General features: G+C 62.8%; 4 protein-coding genes across 4 annotated transcripts; all 4 read right to left on the reverse strand.

Annotated features, from left to right (window-relative positions):
* Nucleotides 1-445: 445 nt before the first annotated feature.
* LMJF_31_2990 (conserved hypothetical protein) lies at nt 446-6,253 on the reverse strand (the record flags this gene model as incomplete). Its single annotated transcript, XM_001685237.1, has 1 exon — nt 446-6,253. One exon carries the CDS (start codon nt 6,251-6,253, stop codon nt 446-448), a length of 5,808 nt encoding a protein of 1,935 aa, XP_001685289.1.
* A 1,278-nt stretch (nt 6,254-7,531) lies between these two features.
* LMJF_31_3000 (hypothetical protein) lies at nt 7,532-10,318 on the reverse strand (the record flags this gene model as incomplete). Its single annotated transcript, XM_001685238.1, has 1 exon — nt 7,532-10,318. The coding sequence occupies one exon, from the start codon at nt 10,316-10,318 to the stop codon at nt 7,532-7,534; it is 2,787 nt and encodes a 928-aa protein (XP_001685290.1).
* A 1,227-nt stretch (nt 10,319-11,545) lies between these two features.
* LMJF_31_3010 (hypothetical protein) lies at nt 11,546-13,111 on the reverse strand (the record flags this gene model as incomplete). Its single annotated transcript, XM_001685239.1, has 1 exon — nt 11,546-13,111. One exon carries the CDS (start codon nt 13,109-13,111, stop codon nt 11,546-11,548), a length of 1,566 nt encoding a protein of 521 aa, XP_001685291.1.
* A 312-nt stretch (nt 13,112-13,423) lies between these two features.
* On the reverse strand, nt 13,424-15,250 carry LMJF_31_3020 (hypothetical protein; the record flags this gene model as incomplete). Its single annotated transcript, XM_001685240.1, has 1 exon — nt 13,424-15,250. One exon carries the CDS (start codon nt 15,248-15,250, stop codon nt 13,424-13,426), a length of 1,827 nt encoding a protein of 608 aa, XP_001685292.1.
* Nucleotides 15,251-15,389: the final 139 nt, after the last annotated feature.

Here is a 15,389-nt window from a genome sequence, read left to right on the forward strand (position 1 = left end):
CACATGTGCAGAGGGAGCAAGAAAATGTAGTCTAACGCGGTGGTGGTGCGCAGAGAGAGAAGAGAGAGAGAGAGAGAGAAGAGACGCACGCGCACGCACAAGCACGAGCACCAAAAGACAGAGAGAAGGATGCAGGCGGACGAGAGCGAGCGGAGGAGTCGGAGGGCGCGCAGCAGCAAACCACATGAGGGTAGAGGAAGTGGCTGTAGTGGCGGTAGAAGAGGTGTCGGAGCATATGAGGGGGGGGGGCACCGTCTGCAGGATTCGCCGTGGAAGGCGATAAGTCAGCCGAGCAGCTGAGCTGCCGAAGGTGAAAGAAAAAGCACAACCCCGAAACACCTTCCTTGCGGCACACGAAGCGACACCTCGTCATGATGGCATTTCCACGCTGTGCCTCACGCTGTCTTCCATCGCTCACTGCACTCCCCCTCGCTCCTCTGCCAATCTAGCGAGCGCTCTGCGAGGCCGCTGAATGGCCGAGCTGGGCACCGCGCAAGAGGAGATCGTCAACCTCGGCGGCGAGCGCGTTTGCCCGCTCCAATCGCGTTGCGTTCCGTGACCGCTGGTCGCTCAACATCTTTGAGTAGCGGAGGAAGGACTGTGACAGCTCCAGCGAGTCGACAGACAGACTTCGGCACCGTGTGGGGGTCGTGTCATGTGAAGCTAGCGAGATGGTACCTTGGGTTCCGCGGGACGTCTTCGCTGCTGAGGGGCTAGAGACTGCGCGTCGAGGGGTGCTCTGGGCAGTGGTGCCACACGCAGCGATGCTCGCACCACCCTCTCCCGGCGAGACACCTTGGTTGCTGCGGCGGGGAGATGGTGAGACCGTGAGTGCCTGCGACGAGTTCTCCGCCTTATCCTGGGGACTGGTGGTCCTGCCACTTTCCTGCACGTTTCTCGACCCTTGATGAAAGGAGTCGTCACGCACAGGCGCTGCGGGGTCAGCACCTGAGGCTTCTAGCAGAAACACCACACGCTCGCGCAGCTGCATCACCTCCGTTTCCCACTGCTCCCGCTCCTGCTCCATCAGGCCAGCAACACACGCGGTTAGCCACGTCGCCTTCTCCGCCGCGCACCGCGCAAAGAGTTCTGTGGCGCCGAAGAGATACATCTCAAAACTCGCCAAAGTCGCCACACAGGCCACCTCTGCGGCAGCACCCGCGTCGCCTGCCAGTCGATGTTGAAGGCGCGCCACCGCTGCCCGCTCCTGCTGCACTTGCCGCTCGCAGTCCTCCTCGACGGACCGCAGGCGGCCCTCCAGCAATGCCTTTTCAGTGGCCAGTCGTGCCGCATTCCTCTCGGAGCGGCGCAGCTTGTCCGTGTGCTCAAGCCTCAGCAGTTCCGTTTGGCGTTCCACAGCCTGCTGGATAGATGACTGGGTGGCGCGCCGGCATTGCTGGAGCTCGTCCTCCAGCAGCCGCTGGTGGCCCGCCAGCTCGTCGATTTCGGACAGGCAGCTCTGCCGTATGAGCTGTGTGTCACGCGAGTACTTTTCGGCCCAGCTCGCCGCCTCTGACTTCAGCTGCTGCTCCAACTCCCCGTAGCGGGCCTTTGCTTTGGACTGCTCCCTCGCAGCCGCGGCGAGGGAGTCCGACAAGGCGCGCACCTTCGCCTCGTAGCGCTCCACATCGACGCGGTGGCGCGCCTGCAGCGCCTCCTCCACCGCGGCGCACGCTGTCCGCAGCTGCGTGTCATACTCGCGCATTGCCGTCATAAGTGTGCGCGTGGTCGGCTCTGAGGCGGCGTAGAGAGCTAGGAGCTGCTCCTTCGACAGCGCCAGCTGGCTAAAGTCCTCGGCATCCTGTGCGGCCCACACCTGCGCCTCAGCGGATGCCTTGGAGAGGGAGGCGGCGCGATGGGCAACTCCAACCAGCGACTTTGCCTCCGCCAGCTGCACTTTGGTTTCAACAAGAAGCCTTTCGAGGAATCGCACGCGATCGCGCAGCCTGTTCCTCTCTGGCGTCGAGCCGGTGGACGAGGCGGTGGCGCCGAGGGAGCTGCGCTGCGAGCAAGCAGCGTGAATGGGGTTGTCGGGAAGCCCAGGTGACGAGGGCGGGGTCACGGGTAGCGACGGCGCTTTCGGCGCCGGCGATGAGGGCGGTATCGTTCCCACCGCAGCCGCCGTGTCTGCAGGTAAGGTGGCATCGGGGCCGGCACCCCTCTCATGAGCGGATGCGCTGGCTGGTACGTGAGCGAGAACTTGCGCCCGCAGCTGCGCCATTGCACTCGCATTCTCCGAGAAGCGCTGCAGCAATCTCTCCGAGAGCTCGTCGGCCTCCACCAACATGCCGTTCACGCTATAGAATGTCTCCTGGTGGCCCGTGATGTCGGCGTAGAAGGCATCTAGCACTTGGGTATACCGGTCCGCAAGCGCGCTCAGCCGCTTCTGCCACGTCCCCGTCGACGCTGAGGACGTCTGCGCGGAGCCGGTCTCTCGGTAAGTGGGACACTGTTGTCGTTGCTGCTGAGCGTCCGCGTGCATCTCCCCTGCAAGAGAACGCTGCTCCGCCAGTAGATCCCCCATGCTCTCTCGCAGGCTCGCCAACGCCTCCTCAGAGCCAGCCCGCTTCTCCTGGATAGCGGCGAGCTCGGCCGCGTGATTGCGTCTGTGTGCAGCAGCCCCACGCAGCGCTGCCAGGCGCACAAGTTCAAGGAGGTGGCGTACCGTCAAGGGCACATCGGCCTGTTGCACCTGGTGGCTGAAAGCAGCGGCCAGATGAGGAGACGAGAGCACCAGCGTTTCAAGGAAAGGCCCAGCAAGGAGGGGACAGCACTGCGCTGAAAAGGCGGTGTCGGCTTCGCACTCCGCCTCACATGAGTCACCTGTGGCCGTCACGTAACTCTCGATCGACCGAAGGCGCGACACCAGGTCTTCAGGGACGACCTGCACAAGTGGCGGCGTCATGGCCATTGCGCCGGTGGAGCGGCGCTGACCGCCACCATCGCCAGTAGACACTTCCGCATTGTTTGCGTCCACCTCACGCTCGCCAGGTGCCCGCCCGTTCACGTCAAGTGCGCTGTCGCCATCGGAGGTGCGTGCCTTTTCCACACCGGTCTCTTCTGGCGGCGGCGCGACTGCCCCGCTGACGCGTGCGTTGCGCACCATCACCTCCTCCTCCACCTGTGCCACGTAGGCGGCAAGCTCATCTCTGCGCGCTGCCAAAACCTCGGTCATAGCCTTCCCAGCCGCATCCGCGAAAGCCTCCATCGCAGCTGCCTGATGCTCCGCAAGGCTGCAGTGCGCCAACTCTCGCCACTCGGCCATTCGAGCAGTACACACGAGAGTGCTGCGGTGGGCACGCCGCTCCTCTGTGGCGGTACGCAGCAGCAGCTCCGTGTAGTGCACCTCCGCGTCATACAGCGTGCGCACGTGTTGCAGCTCTCCTCGCAAGTAGGCCGCCTCCTCCTCCGCCACCTCCTTCGCTGCCTGCAGCTTGTGCTGCTGGGAGTGACACAGCTCCTTCTCCTGAGCCACATGCCGCACCTGCCGCCGCACTTCTACCGCACACTCCTGCGCGAGCTCGATAGTGGAGGATGCCCATAGAGAAGCCTTGGCAGCTGCGCAGGCGTCAATCAGCGTTGTCCTGACCGTCTGCCATTCCCATACTCGCATGCTCAGTCCACGGCGCTGCCGGGCCGTGCGCTGCGCCTGCCGCTCTGCGGCCCATGCGCGCCATCGACTGTAAGTTGCCTGAGCGCAGTACTCTACCACAAGGCAGCCCACGTGGTCCAGCTGCTCTTGCATCGCACTTGCCTGTTCGTCCCGCTGTGCGACATCCGCGGCGTAGGCTGTCTGCGCGATCTTGAGCTGCTGTGCATGTCGCTCGGCGAGTTGTTCCACCTCTTCCGCCTGCGCACGCCGCAGGGCTGCACATCGTTCCTCGTGGATGGACTGCAGCTGTGTCTTCTCCAGCGTGTGCTCGCGCTGTAGGCGCTGCAACGCCGTGTCGTGGCTGGTGTGCGCGCGTGCCAGCTCCTTGCCGTGCCGCTCCATTATCTCCCTTCTGGAAGCCGACAATTGCGCCTCTAACGCGGCCACGCCGCGCCTCTGCCGTGCCCACTCCCGCCACCAGGTCCACACAGCCAGTGTCTGCGCGTGCAACACCCCTCGCTCCAGGGCACACGCCGTCCGCGCTGCCGCGGTTTTTTGCACCGCAGCATGTGCTGCTTCGATCTGGTGGCAATGCTGCTGCCAGCCCTCACACACGGCTGTGAGCTGCGTCGCGTCGCACTGCAGAGAAGCAGTCCAAACCTTCAGTACTTTGCTCTCACGCATGAGCAGCGTTGTCCGCCACTGCCCCTCCTGCGCCTCAATATACAGCCGCTGCTGCGCTTCCTGCAACAGCAGGCCAGAGGCACGGCTGCTCCACCATTTGTCCTCCACGCCACGCCGCTCCATCTTCTCCCGCAGCATAGCCGCTGACAGTTCGCCGTTCCGCACCTCACTGTCGTAGTAAGCGCCATCTCGCTCGCGTTGCGTGCGTGCAGCAGCCTCCAGCTGCGACTGCAGTCGCACGTTTGCGCGACGCAGCTGCTCCAGCTCGTCGCGAAGCTGCGCCATCTCTGCGTGCTGACGAGAGGACTGCTCTTGCTGCTGGACGAGCAGTTGGCGACGTTGGGTCTCCATTTTGTCCGAGAGGCTGCAGATGCTACGCTGCGACTTCTCGCTAGAAGTGGTGTGACTATGACCCAGCCACCGGATGAAGGACCGGGCCCGCAGCGCCGCACTCTCCGCGGAGGCGACGCGATCCGTTAGGAGTGCCTCCACCACATGTGCAGCTTTACAGCGTCGTTCCCATGACTGGCTAGATGCCTTGCTTCGCTTGAGCAGCTGCTCGGACTCGGCGAGTGCGTTCTCCAACCGCACGCAGCGCTCACTCAGCGGGGCAAGTGTATCGACGTCGCGTGCCAGCTTAGCCGCCTCCTGCCGCAGGCTGCCATGGCGGTGCTGCAGACGGCCGGTGAGTCCTAGGATGGTGTGGTATGCGTACTCCTCCTTGCGCCGCACCGCCTCGGCCAGCTCCTGCAGCTGCGCCTTCCAGCAGGCGTGCACGGAGTTGATAAAGTGCTCAGATGACGCCGCGAACGCAAGATGCGCCTGCTGCTCGGTGGTCAGCGCTGCCTGCAAGCTACACACGGTCTCGCGAAGCGTCGCCTCCTTGCGCGCGAAGAGCTGCTCAGTGGCCTCCTGCTGACGGACGTACGTACGGGTGCGCTCGCTAAACTCCACCGTCATGTCCCGCAGAGCTGTGCGAAGGCGATGCACTTCGTCCTCGTACTGGGCGCATTCCTTCTCTTGAGTTGCCACCGCGGCAGCGACGCGGTCGCGCCCGCCGACGTCCCTGTTGAGACGCTCATGCAGATTCTGCTGGGTGGCGGCGAGCTCGCCACGGAAAAACTGCGCTCGCTGCTCCGCCTCTGCCGCTGCGGTCTTGAGACGCTGGCAGCGGCGCTGCTGCATTCGAGACCGCCACGTGCACAGCGCCCGTTGCGTCGCCGTCACTCGCTGCCGCTGAACGAGTGCGTCACAGGTGGCGGATTGGTACGTCTCTCGAGTAGCTTCCCGCCGCCGCGTGTACTCGCGAGCGAGGTTGCGCACCATTGCTTTCTTCATCCACATGAGCAACACGCGGTGCGCGAGGCGCTGCTGGCGCCGTTCGAGCTTGAGACACAGAATGCCGTCTTCGAGGTGATGCCGGCGCTCCCACTCGAGTCGGAGCACTCCATCGTGGCGGTCGCGTTCCTCTGCCAGCTCCTTCGAGTGCGCATCGAAGTACCGCTGCATGCTCTTCTTGGCCGACTGCAGCTCCTTCTCTTTTACCCGGACATTCTCCAGGCGCGCAGCCTTCTCCTCAAGAGCACCGAACTGTTCGTAAAAGATGTGTGCGCAGCGCTGGAGCAGCAGCGAGGCCGCCTCCTGCTTCCGATGCACGGAGGTATGCAGATCCACATAGTACGAGTTAGTCAGGGTGACGCCTGTCTCGAGGGCAACCGCAGCAGCCTTGACAACCTTGTCGGCACCCCACCCTTCTGCTTCCTCCTCCTCATGTGCACGGAGAAGCGCGAGGTCATCCTGCACACCCAGAACCGCGGCCTGCGCCTGCTGCAGTGACTTGGCCAGCTCCTCCATGTGGCGCTTAGTGGCGTGTGTGGAGAGTCCGTGCCTGCCCTTTATTGGACCGCCCCACCCGAAGCTGATGGGGTACCCTGAGTGCCGCTGAGAAGGTCTGTGTCGAGTGCAGGCTGCACGCATCAGCGTGCGTTGGGACGGGACACGTACGGAAGGGCACGATGGAAAGAGGCAAAAGGCGGGTCTTGCAGAGATAAGGGCGAAAGGGAGACGACGCGCCACGGCAGTCGCTGCACCATGAAGTCGTGGTGTGAAACCAACTGACGGGGAGGCCGCGGAGCGAGAAGGCTGTCGCTGCTGCTCGAAGCGACAGCACACGCAATCTGCGCGCCTGAAGTGTGGGGGTTACGCTTGCAGCATGACGCAAGCCGTCACCCCAGAGGAGAATAACGGAGAAGGGGCGAGACACCCGGAGAGAGACCACCGCATAACGCACTGCCGTCGGTGTCCCTTTCCTCGTGCCACTACGTCATCCCTTTTCCTCGCCTTTGTTTTCTTTAGCGCTGGGCCGCACACTCGACTGTGGATGCACCCGTGTGCAACACCGGCACACCGCTAGGAAGCACGCAGTGGAGCTCCAAGATGCAAGTGTCCGAGCCCACGGGTACCGGTAGTATCAAGAGAAAAGGGATAACTAGAAGCCGGCGTGGGATGGTGTGTGTGTATGGGGGGGGGGGAGGGGGCGACGCACCCAACGGCGTCACATGGCCAAGGCAAGCATACACACGAGCAGGAAAAAGTGTATGTGAATCGTCCCCGCCAACGAGCACGCGCCTTCCGGGGCAGCAGAGGTGCTCGCGTGACGATGTAAGAGCGCGTGGAAGCGCCAGCGAAGGGGTGAGGCACCAAACCGCCCGAAGCGACAACACACGCGGGCCAATGTCGCGGCGAAAACGAGGGAGAGAGACCACGCACACATACACATATACATATGTAGATCTTGCTGAGGGGACGCCTTCTTGCGGGTAGACATGTGCATCGCCGCTGTACAAAGAGCTGTGCGTGTGTGTCATCGTCTGCTGCCTGTCGCTGCCGCCGATGGCCCTCGGAGAAGAGACGCGACCAGACGAAAATCCCAAACCCCGCAGAGAGCCATTCTATACTCTCAAATACTATAAAGAGGCGCGCCTCGCACCATCGGCAGCAGCGGCGGGCAGCATCACTCTCTCGGGGGAGCGGCCAAGGCAGCAAAATGGAAAAGGCGTGTGGCAGAGACCCCAGCCGGGAAGCGATCCGCGCCAAGGACCACGCACGAGAAGGTCGACGGCGAACGGGGCATGGCACGCGCGGCACGAACACTTCCAGACTACTGAGGAGACGCGCAGCTGATCTGGGGTTCGACAACGCTGCACGGAGACTGGCTCACAGGCGCAGAAGAAGGCAGGAGAAATCGAGCCGCCGTCATTTCCTCTCACTGTGTGACATTCTGGTGTGGCGCTGCGACGAGCTTTCTGAGAACATGGACGCCGAGCGCCCTGCTAGTCGGCTCTCCACATCTATGAAACTGGAGAACCGATCCATCAGATGATCAAACCGCAGCGTCATCTCACCATCACAGCGGTGCAGCACTAGCACAGCTCTGTCCGCCTCCTCAATCATGACATCCTCCACCTCCGCCAGCTCCTCCGTTGCCACGGCAAGTTCTTCAATCACCTTGCGCTGCTCTTCCTCAATAACCCCTTTCGCAGAGGCCAGGCTGCTGTCACTCAGTGCACCGTCGTTACCAGAGAGTTGCTTGCTGGCAGCATTCTCAGTACCATGCACGCTGGAGGACGCAGTGGCCTCCGCAGCACCAGCCTCACGGGCTGCGTCCAGCGTAGCTTGCAGCCCCGCAAGCTCCGCCTCCCTGCGGGCAACTTCTTCCGCAGCCTCCGCGCGCCGCGCCGCCAGATTTGCCACCTCGCGCGCGACAGCATCGCGTTCACCTTGCACTCGCCGCACACTCGCAAGACTCTCCTCGCACTCCTCGAGGGCTTTCCCTTGGCGCGCAGCTGCAGCTCGCTTGTCCTCGGCTATATCGCGCTCTGTCGTGTCGCGCAGTTCCTCCAACCGCTGAACCTCTGTTCGCAGAGCAGTAGCTTCCAGCTCCATCGAGTGCATCTGACGGCTGAGAACAGCCTCCTGACGCTGTAGTGCATCGACTCGGCGGTCGTAGAGCTCACACCGCTGGTGCAGGATTCCCGCCCGCTCCACCCACGCAGCGATGCTGATACGCCGCGTCAAGTAGCGCTTCACGCCGTCCATCCGCAGCATCTTCGCATTCACCTGGTCCGTGTACAGCCGGCACGTCGCATTCACATAGGCAGCGTACGAGTCGAGCATCTTGAGATACGTTGATAGTTCCTGCTCCCGCTGGCGCAAGCTTTCCACAGGATGTTCCAGGCTCTGGAAGAGCCGCGCCGTGCGCCGCAGCTCAGCGGTGTGGTACTGTCCTTTGTCCACCCGTAGATGCCGTTTCCCCTCCCTGTGCACCAGCTCCGCGCATGGCGTCTGCAGCTCCTCGCGGTGCAGGGAGAGCACAGCATCTTTGGCGTCGCAGTCCGGGCACCGTTTTCGCACCCTCGCCTCCATCTCAAGGGCCCTGGCAGACGCCGACTCCTCTCGTCGACACGCTCTAGCAGCCCGTCCACTCGCGACCATGTTGGCGTCATCGATAAGGGCGCTTGCTTCCTTGAGAAGGTCGAGCTTGCCGATCTCTCCGCCCCGACTGCTTTCACAGCTCTCGTTTCGTGCTCTCCCTGGTGGTGTAGCGGCTAGCGGCTCTACTGCCATGCTGAGTGCTGACGTGCCCAATGTCGCAGGCAGCGCTGACACCGTGTGCCTCGTCTCTGCTGGCGGCGACGTGGAAGTTGTACCGTCCCTCAGGAGGCTCGGCTTACCCGCCGGGGACTCCCTCAGACGCCGCAGCCAGAGGAGTCGATCTACGGACTCGTCCAGCTGTGCGAAAGGATCACTGTTCGACGCACGTGGGGGGTCGGAGAACGGTGTGGGCGGCGTAGCCGCGCTCAGCTTCTGCGGTTGTGATGTCTGCCACGATGCGTTTCTGATGCTAGGCGCCACGGGCATCAGCAGCTCACCCGTCATGCGCTGGAAGAGGGCGGAGCAGGAAACTGGCTGACGCAGCAGCGGCGCCAAGTCCTGAGCGGGCGTACCCTTGGCAGTCCCGTTCTTCGAGGCAGCAGCAGGGGGCACAGCCAGCGACGAAGCCGCGGTGGGGCGCCGCTGTCGCTCGCTGCTGCACCCGAAGCAACACGCGTCAATGCACGGGCGGCTCGAGTGCTCGCCCCGTGCAGAGATGCACGTGAGGATCGTCAGGCAGTCGACAGACACGCCAGGCAGCAGTACAGGCAGCAGTGGGTTGCCTAGTACGTTGCCCTGGCGCCGGCACACTAGCATCTCGCATAGTGCCTCCATGGTCGTACCAAAACTGGCGCCCACGTCGCAAACCGACGGCGCCAGCGAAAAAAGGTGCTCAGCGCACAAAACACGATCGTCCGCCGTCGAGTCGCCCGCCGGCGCGTACACAGCTAGCCGTACCTGCTGCACACACGCAGCCGCGTCGTCCCGCCCCTCGCTGCGGGGGCCGCGGCACAGCTGCTTCAGCGTGCTCTTGAAGAGCTGGCGCTGCGCCGATGTGCGAAGCGGCATAGATGTGCGCTTGTTCCACAGCGATATCCCCTGCTCGACAGCCGTCCCCGAGGACGACGCTGAGCCGCGACAATGTGCCCGCCCCGCCGCCTCCAGCAGCTCCTCCTCTCCCCACGGGCACACGCGAAACACGTTGAACGCGCACTCATACGCACTCTGCGAGTGACGGGCGCCAGCGATGCGCTCCACCTCCTTGGCAGCGAGGAGCAGCACGTTATAGAACGTCTCGCCCACGTATGACACAGGATCTCCATGAACTATGGTGGTGCGGCGCGGCACATCTCGGAAGCTCGGTGCACGCCGCTGCACCGCAGAGCCGAACTGCAGTCTCAGGCCATCGGCAACGCAGCAGGAGTACATTGTATTGTGGAAAGGTGCAAAGACGGCTTCATCGAACGGGAAGGGGTCAGAGACCGAGTCTCCGGCGCAGTGCAGAGTCACCTGACGATCCCCTGGAACGGACAGCGTCGCCTCCTCGCCGTTGACCCAGGGGTAGATGTACACCCCTGTCTGGATCCTGTGCACTCGATAGGCGAGCATTCCGGTGCCAGCGAGGGAGAAGTGACCAGAGACTGCCGAGTCCGCGCCGCTCCTCAGTTACCAAGCGAAGCGTAAGTGCCCGCACACCCCGGCGGCGCGAGTAGTTCGGCAGAGAGAGAGGAAGATGCGGAGAAGCCCTGCGCGCGAGACGGAGCTAGTGGCAGTGGAACGTCGGCGCCTGCTTTAGTGTGTGTGCGTGTCTGCCTGTGGAGCTCCGCCAGTGACAACGCCGATGTATGGCAAGCGCGAGGTGTACGAAGACCAAGAAGGGAGGCCCGCCGAAGAGGGTGGTGAACGGGCACACGTATGGCAATGATACCGTGGATAGCAGCGATGGTGGGGCGGCGGATGGCGGGGTGCGTGACGGGTCCTTTGGACGCACAATATGAGCAGCGCGCATACATTGAGGGTGACAGAGCAGAACTAAACGAAGTGAATGAGAGAAGGGACGCACACCACCGGTCTGCGATCGATGCACGGGCACGATTATCTCGAAAGGGGAAAAGAAAAGACCAGACGCTCGAATGAAGGCCGAGGCCGCAGCCACACCGATGGCGGTGGCGTTGCGCTCGCTGCACCTCGATACATCTCCCTATGCCTCCCTGCCTCTCGCACACACCGAGTTCGACCTCGCAAGAGAGTCTCCTATGCGTCGGCCGTGAAGGGGAAGGGGGGAGGGAGGGCAGTAGCCGGCACAGCAGTGGGCAGCGTGCACGTGCAGTGAATGCGTATGGGTCTTGTCGCACGCGCACCAGAGAGAGAGAACTTGCCTGGTCACAATAGAGATACCGCGGCGTGCCAAGATGCCGGTGTGACCGAACCAGTGCCTGACTTTGTGGTGGCGCAAGAGCAAGGGGTGAGGGGCAGGGGAGGGCGGAAGGAGACTGGAAGGCGAGTGCCCTGCCGGCGAAGGAGGAGAGATGCGGCATGAGCAGCGCAGGAAAGCAACGCAGCCTTTTGATGCGCCGCTGGATAGAGGTGGGAACGCTAATAGCGCGCATCGACCGTAGCAAGCCGCATACCGCTGCTCCCCTTGAATAGAATGCTGTTCGTCAAGGTTCTGCGGCATCCCTTGTGCTGCCCAGTGGTGGACAGACACACATTCCACCCGAGTGCGCAGCAGCACAAGACAGCGGCTTGGTGATGCACGTGAGAGGGAGAGAGAGGAGACAACAGACATGCGAAAGTCCACGCACCAAGTGTCTCGTGAGCTTGGTGCCGCAGTCATCACTTGCGAGGAGTAAAGATGGTCGCAAACGCGTCTGTGCTGCACGAGAAATCGTCGATGAGCCTGCGCTCCGGGAATGCCACGCTTTCGCTCTGCCGATGAGACGACCCCGGCGACGATGACGTCTTCACCGGAGTGGGGGACAGTGCCTTGCCGCGGCTTGACGGTGGTGCACTCGAGCTGACAGATGCATTGGCGGCACGGATGTGGAGAGGCGCCGCTGCTCCTGTCGAGGATTCGTGAGGGCACGCAGGACCTTTTGTGCTTGGGGTTGACGAGGCCGAAGCGGCCGCTGCACACAGGTCAAGCAGCGCTTGCTTCACCGTTACTTCCAAAGTACCGAGCGCCCGTGTTGCACGGGAAACAGATGCAGCACCGCAGCTCTTCCGTTGATCTCTCTTCCAGTTCTCCTGGTCTCTCGCCAAAGTCGACTCAGCAGCAGTTCGACAAAACGCGTGAATCGAGTCGCAGCCTTCCCCAGTGATGCGCGGTGGCAGTCTATCAAGTCCGGCTTCGGCTGCGCTCTGCTGTTCCACGATGAGTTGTAATCGAGCGGCCACAGATGCCGCGAGCGCCGCGGCATCACGCTCCACGTCGCGCATGAGCTGCGGCTCCACTGCCGCTGCGCATTGCTCTGCAGGCTTCGCTGCGCCCGTCCGCTCGGCATCCTTGGTGGCACGGCAAAGCAAGGCGCTGAAGTCGCTCTGCTCTGCTTCCAGGGCGGCCTCGCGAACGCGCTTCTCATCGAGTGCGCACTGTTCATCTGCCCACCGCTTCCGCTCTTGCGCCGTTGCCTGGAGAGATGCGACAGCCCCATGGAAGCGGAACTCGACCTTCGCTGTGAAGTCCTTCAGGTACGCCTCGATCAGCTCGTAGCGGCGTTTCGCGGCGTCGCGCAGCATTTCGTAGTGCTGCTGCTCTTCTTGGGCGAGCAGCTTCTGTCGCCGCGCCTCCTCGACGGCCTGGCGCAGATCGTGAAGTTCCTTCTCCAGCTCCTGACGCCCCCTTTCCGTCGATGTCTGAAGGGCTTTCAGCTCTGCCGCACATTCCCGCTTGGCCCGGTGCAAGTCCCCGATATTGTCCTCCAGCCTTTCAATGTACTCTAGGCACTCTCTCTCCTGAGCCCTGCAGGCTTCAGCCACTGCCGATGCGTGGGCGACAGCCTGTCTAGCCCGCTCCTCCATTTCACGCACATGACCCTCGAGTCCGTCGTGAATGCCTGCCAAGAGCTCATGACGCCGATCAGCATACTCAGCAAAGGTGCTGAGACTTGCCAGCACCGGCGAGGTCACGTTGGACGCCAGCTTCTTGGCAGACTGCCGCCTGAGTGGCGCCGGAGACGGCAAGCCTCTCCCGTTTGACGCCATTGGCATCTCCGTGTTCATCGGTGCAGAGCACGCGAGGTGGGGTAGGGGTGGGCGAAGGATGTAAGCGAGCAACACGGGAAAGAGCGGAGAGATGGCGAAAGAGCGGTAGTGGAAGACGTTCGACAGATAGAGCCAGGCAGAGCTGGAAAGCGATGAGCAGTGTGAAGGTGCAGCCAGTGTCCACACGGCAGCCAACATCACCTGTGAGATGCGCGCAGGCGCCGCGGTGACCTCGAGGAGAGCGGCCGGCGAGCACCATTCCCACCCATCGCATCGCTAGTGTGCGCGCGGAGCCCGTGCGCGTTGATATGCATCTGTCAGGATGCAACGAGCACCGCGAAGAGAAAAGGGAAGAGGGGCACAGCAACGCACTCCTGTAGAGGAGGTGGAACAACGTGCTCTATGTTCGCAGCGGGGATCTAGGCGTCACCTACCGTCCATGACGCTGCCGTGCCAACCAAATAGACACATGCAGCCAGAGAAAGAAGCACGAGGTTGATGGCCGTACGCTCAGCATCGGAAGATGCGCTCCGGCGAGGAAACCACCGCTGGCAGATTCACCGCCGGCGTTGAGGTGACATGTAGCGTCTTGCGCTGCGGCCCTTCGGAGGGGTGCCCAAAGTCCACGAGCTTCGCGGGCTTCGTGCGCACGCCAATGCCGTCCCTCGGCGGAGCAGCCGGAAGGATAGAAAAAGTGGGCGTGCGATACTTGGAGGGTTGCGATGGTGGTGGCGGCGATGCAGATGCAAAGGTTTCCAGTCGAAACGCCGGCGCCGGCGACCATGTGACAATCCCTCCCTCACTCTCCCCCTCCCCGAGCCGCGGGGAGGGAGTAGGGGCCACTGGGGATGAACGAAGAGGCTGCGCGTCCCGCGGCGGGACGGTCACCGCTACATGCACACCAGGGCTGTCCCCGGAAAGACTCATGGAGCGGCTGGCGTGAAAGGAGTCGATGTCGGCAAAGTCCGTCCCCACCGAGGCAGAGCGCTGACACGGCGCGGATGGTTGTATGCCCTTGGTGACCTGCAGCGGCGGCACCGCGGACGTGCTCTGAACAATTCTCCACCGCCACTTGTCGTAGTAGAGGCGGTAGATGCGCTGCACCACCTTCAGCTTCACAAGGCGGTACCGCGCAATAATGGCGGCAGAGGAGGAGGTGAGCAGCGCGTGAGCAGCTCGCGCCTCTTCGGCGTTCACAACAACAACCTCAACATGGAGCAAGCCTCCACAAGCCCCCGGCTTGCGCGAGTGCAACAGCGGTGTCGGCGGCGACGGTGAGATGGTGCGCGATACCTGTGCGGCTGCGACCGCACTGACCACAGTGCTGCGAGGGGTCTCAATGCTCTCGAAGGACTCGATATCCGACATGAGGGATATCGCTGTTTCTGGCACCCGCGCTACCGGTGCTTCAGGGGCTACTGCACCGCCAAAGTAGGTGCTCATGCCAGGCGGGGATGTGCTACCGCGTATGGTGGAGAGGAAGTAGTACTCCGAGTCTGCCGTGGCCGTCGCGGAGTCGTGCACGCGATTGCCACTTTCTTGCCTCGAAGACAACGCGGACAGCGCTCGATGAATGCGAAGCTGACTCTCGAGGGACGCCGTCGCCTCCTCGTTGAGCAGGAAAGAGGGCGGCACAACGCGCTGCAGGCTGCGCGCACGTGTGCCGCTGCCCTTCCCGCCTTGCCTCTTGTCAGAGGAGGCCCCCGCCACTACGGAGACCCACACATCAGTGCATCCTTCCTCGTCTATGGGAGGCAACACGGTACTGAGGCGACTGGAGCTTGAAAACTGTAAGCTCGTCTCTATGGATTCGTAGCGATCCGACATGACGGCGGTGATGTCGGCGGGCACGGCGCGCACGCGGAAAAGCTCACCGCGGGATCCACACGAGTACGCGACCAATGCAGCGGCGGCAGACATCCACCCCCCACGGCGGGGAAGGTGTGTGGGCACAGCGCGCACGCGCGCTGACGTGGGAGGGAAAGGGGAAAGGGGCGGCGTGTAAGAGCCTGCGGGTGTGCTCAAAACGTAAACCCATGCGGTGGAGGGCGTAGCAGATGAGACCAAAAGGTCCAACACCGTCTGCTCAAGCCTCCTCACCGGGTTATATCGACGTCCGACAGGGCAGCCGAACCTTTTGGGGGTTGGGGGGTGGACAAGGCAAGGGATGCAGAGAAAGCAGATAGGCGTTGCAGCAGCGGCGGTATCGATCGAGTGCGGAACCCTTGGAGGGCAGCGGGAGAGGTCGAGCAGCTCAACGAGAAGGAAGGAACATGACAGGAAAGACAAACCACAATGTTGATTCGCCTGCGGAGAGAGGAAACGCAGGCTTCGCATCTCTCGACACAGTTACATACACGACGGCGTAGGCCAGGGGTGCAGTGAGCCACGGGAATTCGTCACCGTCCCCAGCAAAGGTGCCCAAGACGTATCCACAATGCTCGAGGGCAGAGAGCTGCAGTGAGAGAGAACAACA

Source organism: Leishmania major, chromosome 31, assembly GCF_000002725.2.
Source record: "Leishmania major strain Friedlin complete genome, chromosome 31".
Taxonomy (NCBI): Eukaryota; Euglenozoa; class Kinetoplastea; order Trypanosomatida; family Trypanosomatidae; genus Leishmania; species Leishmania major.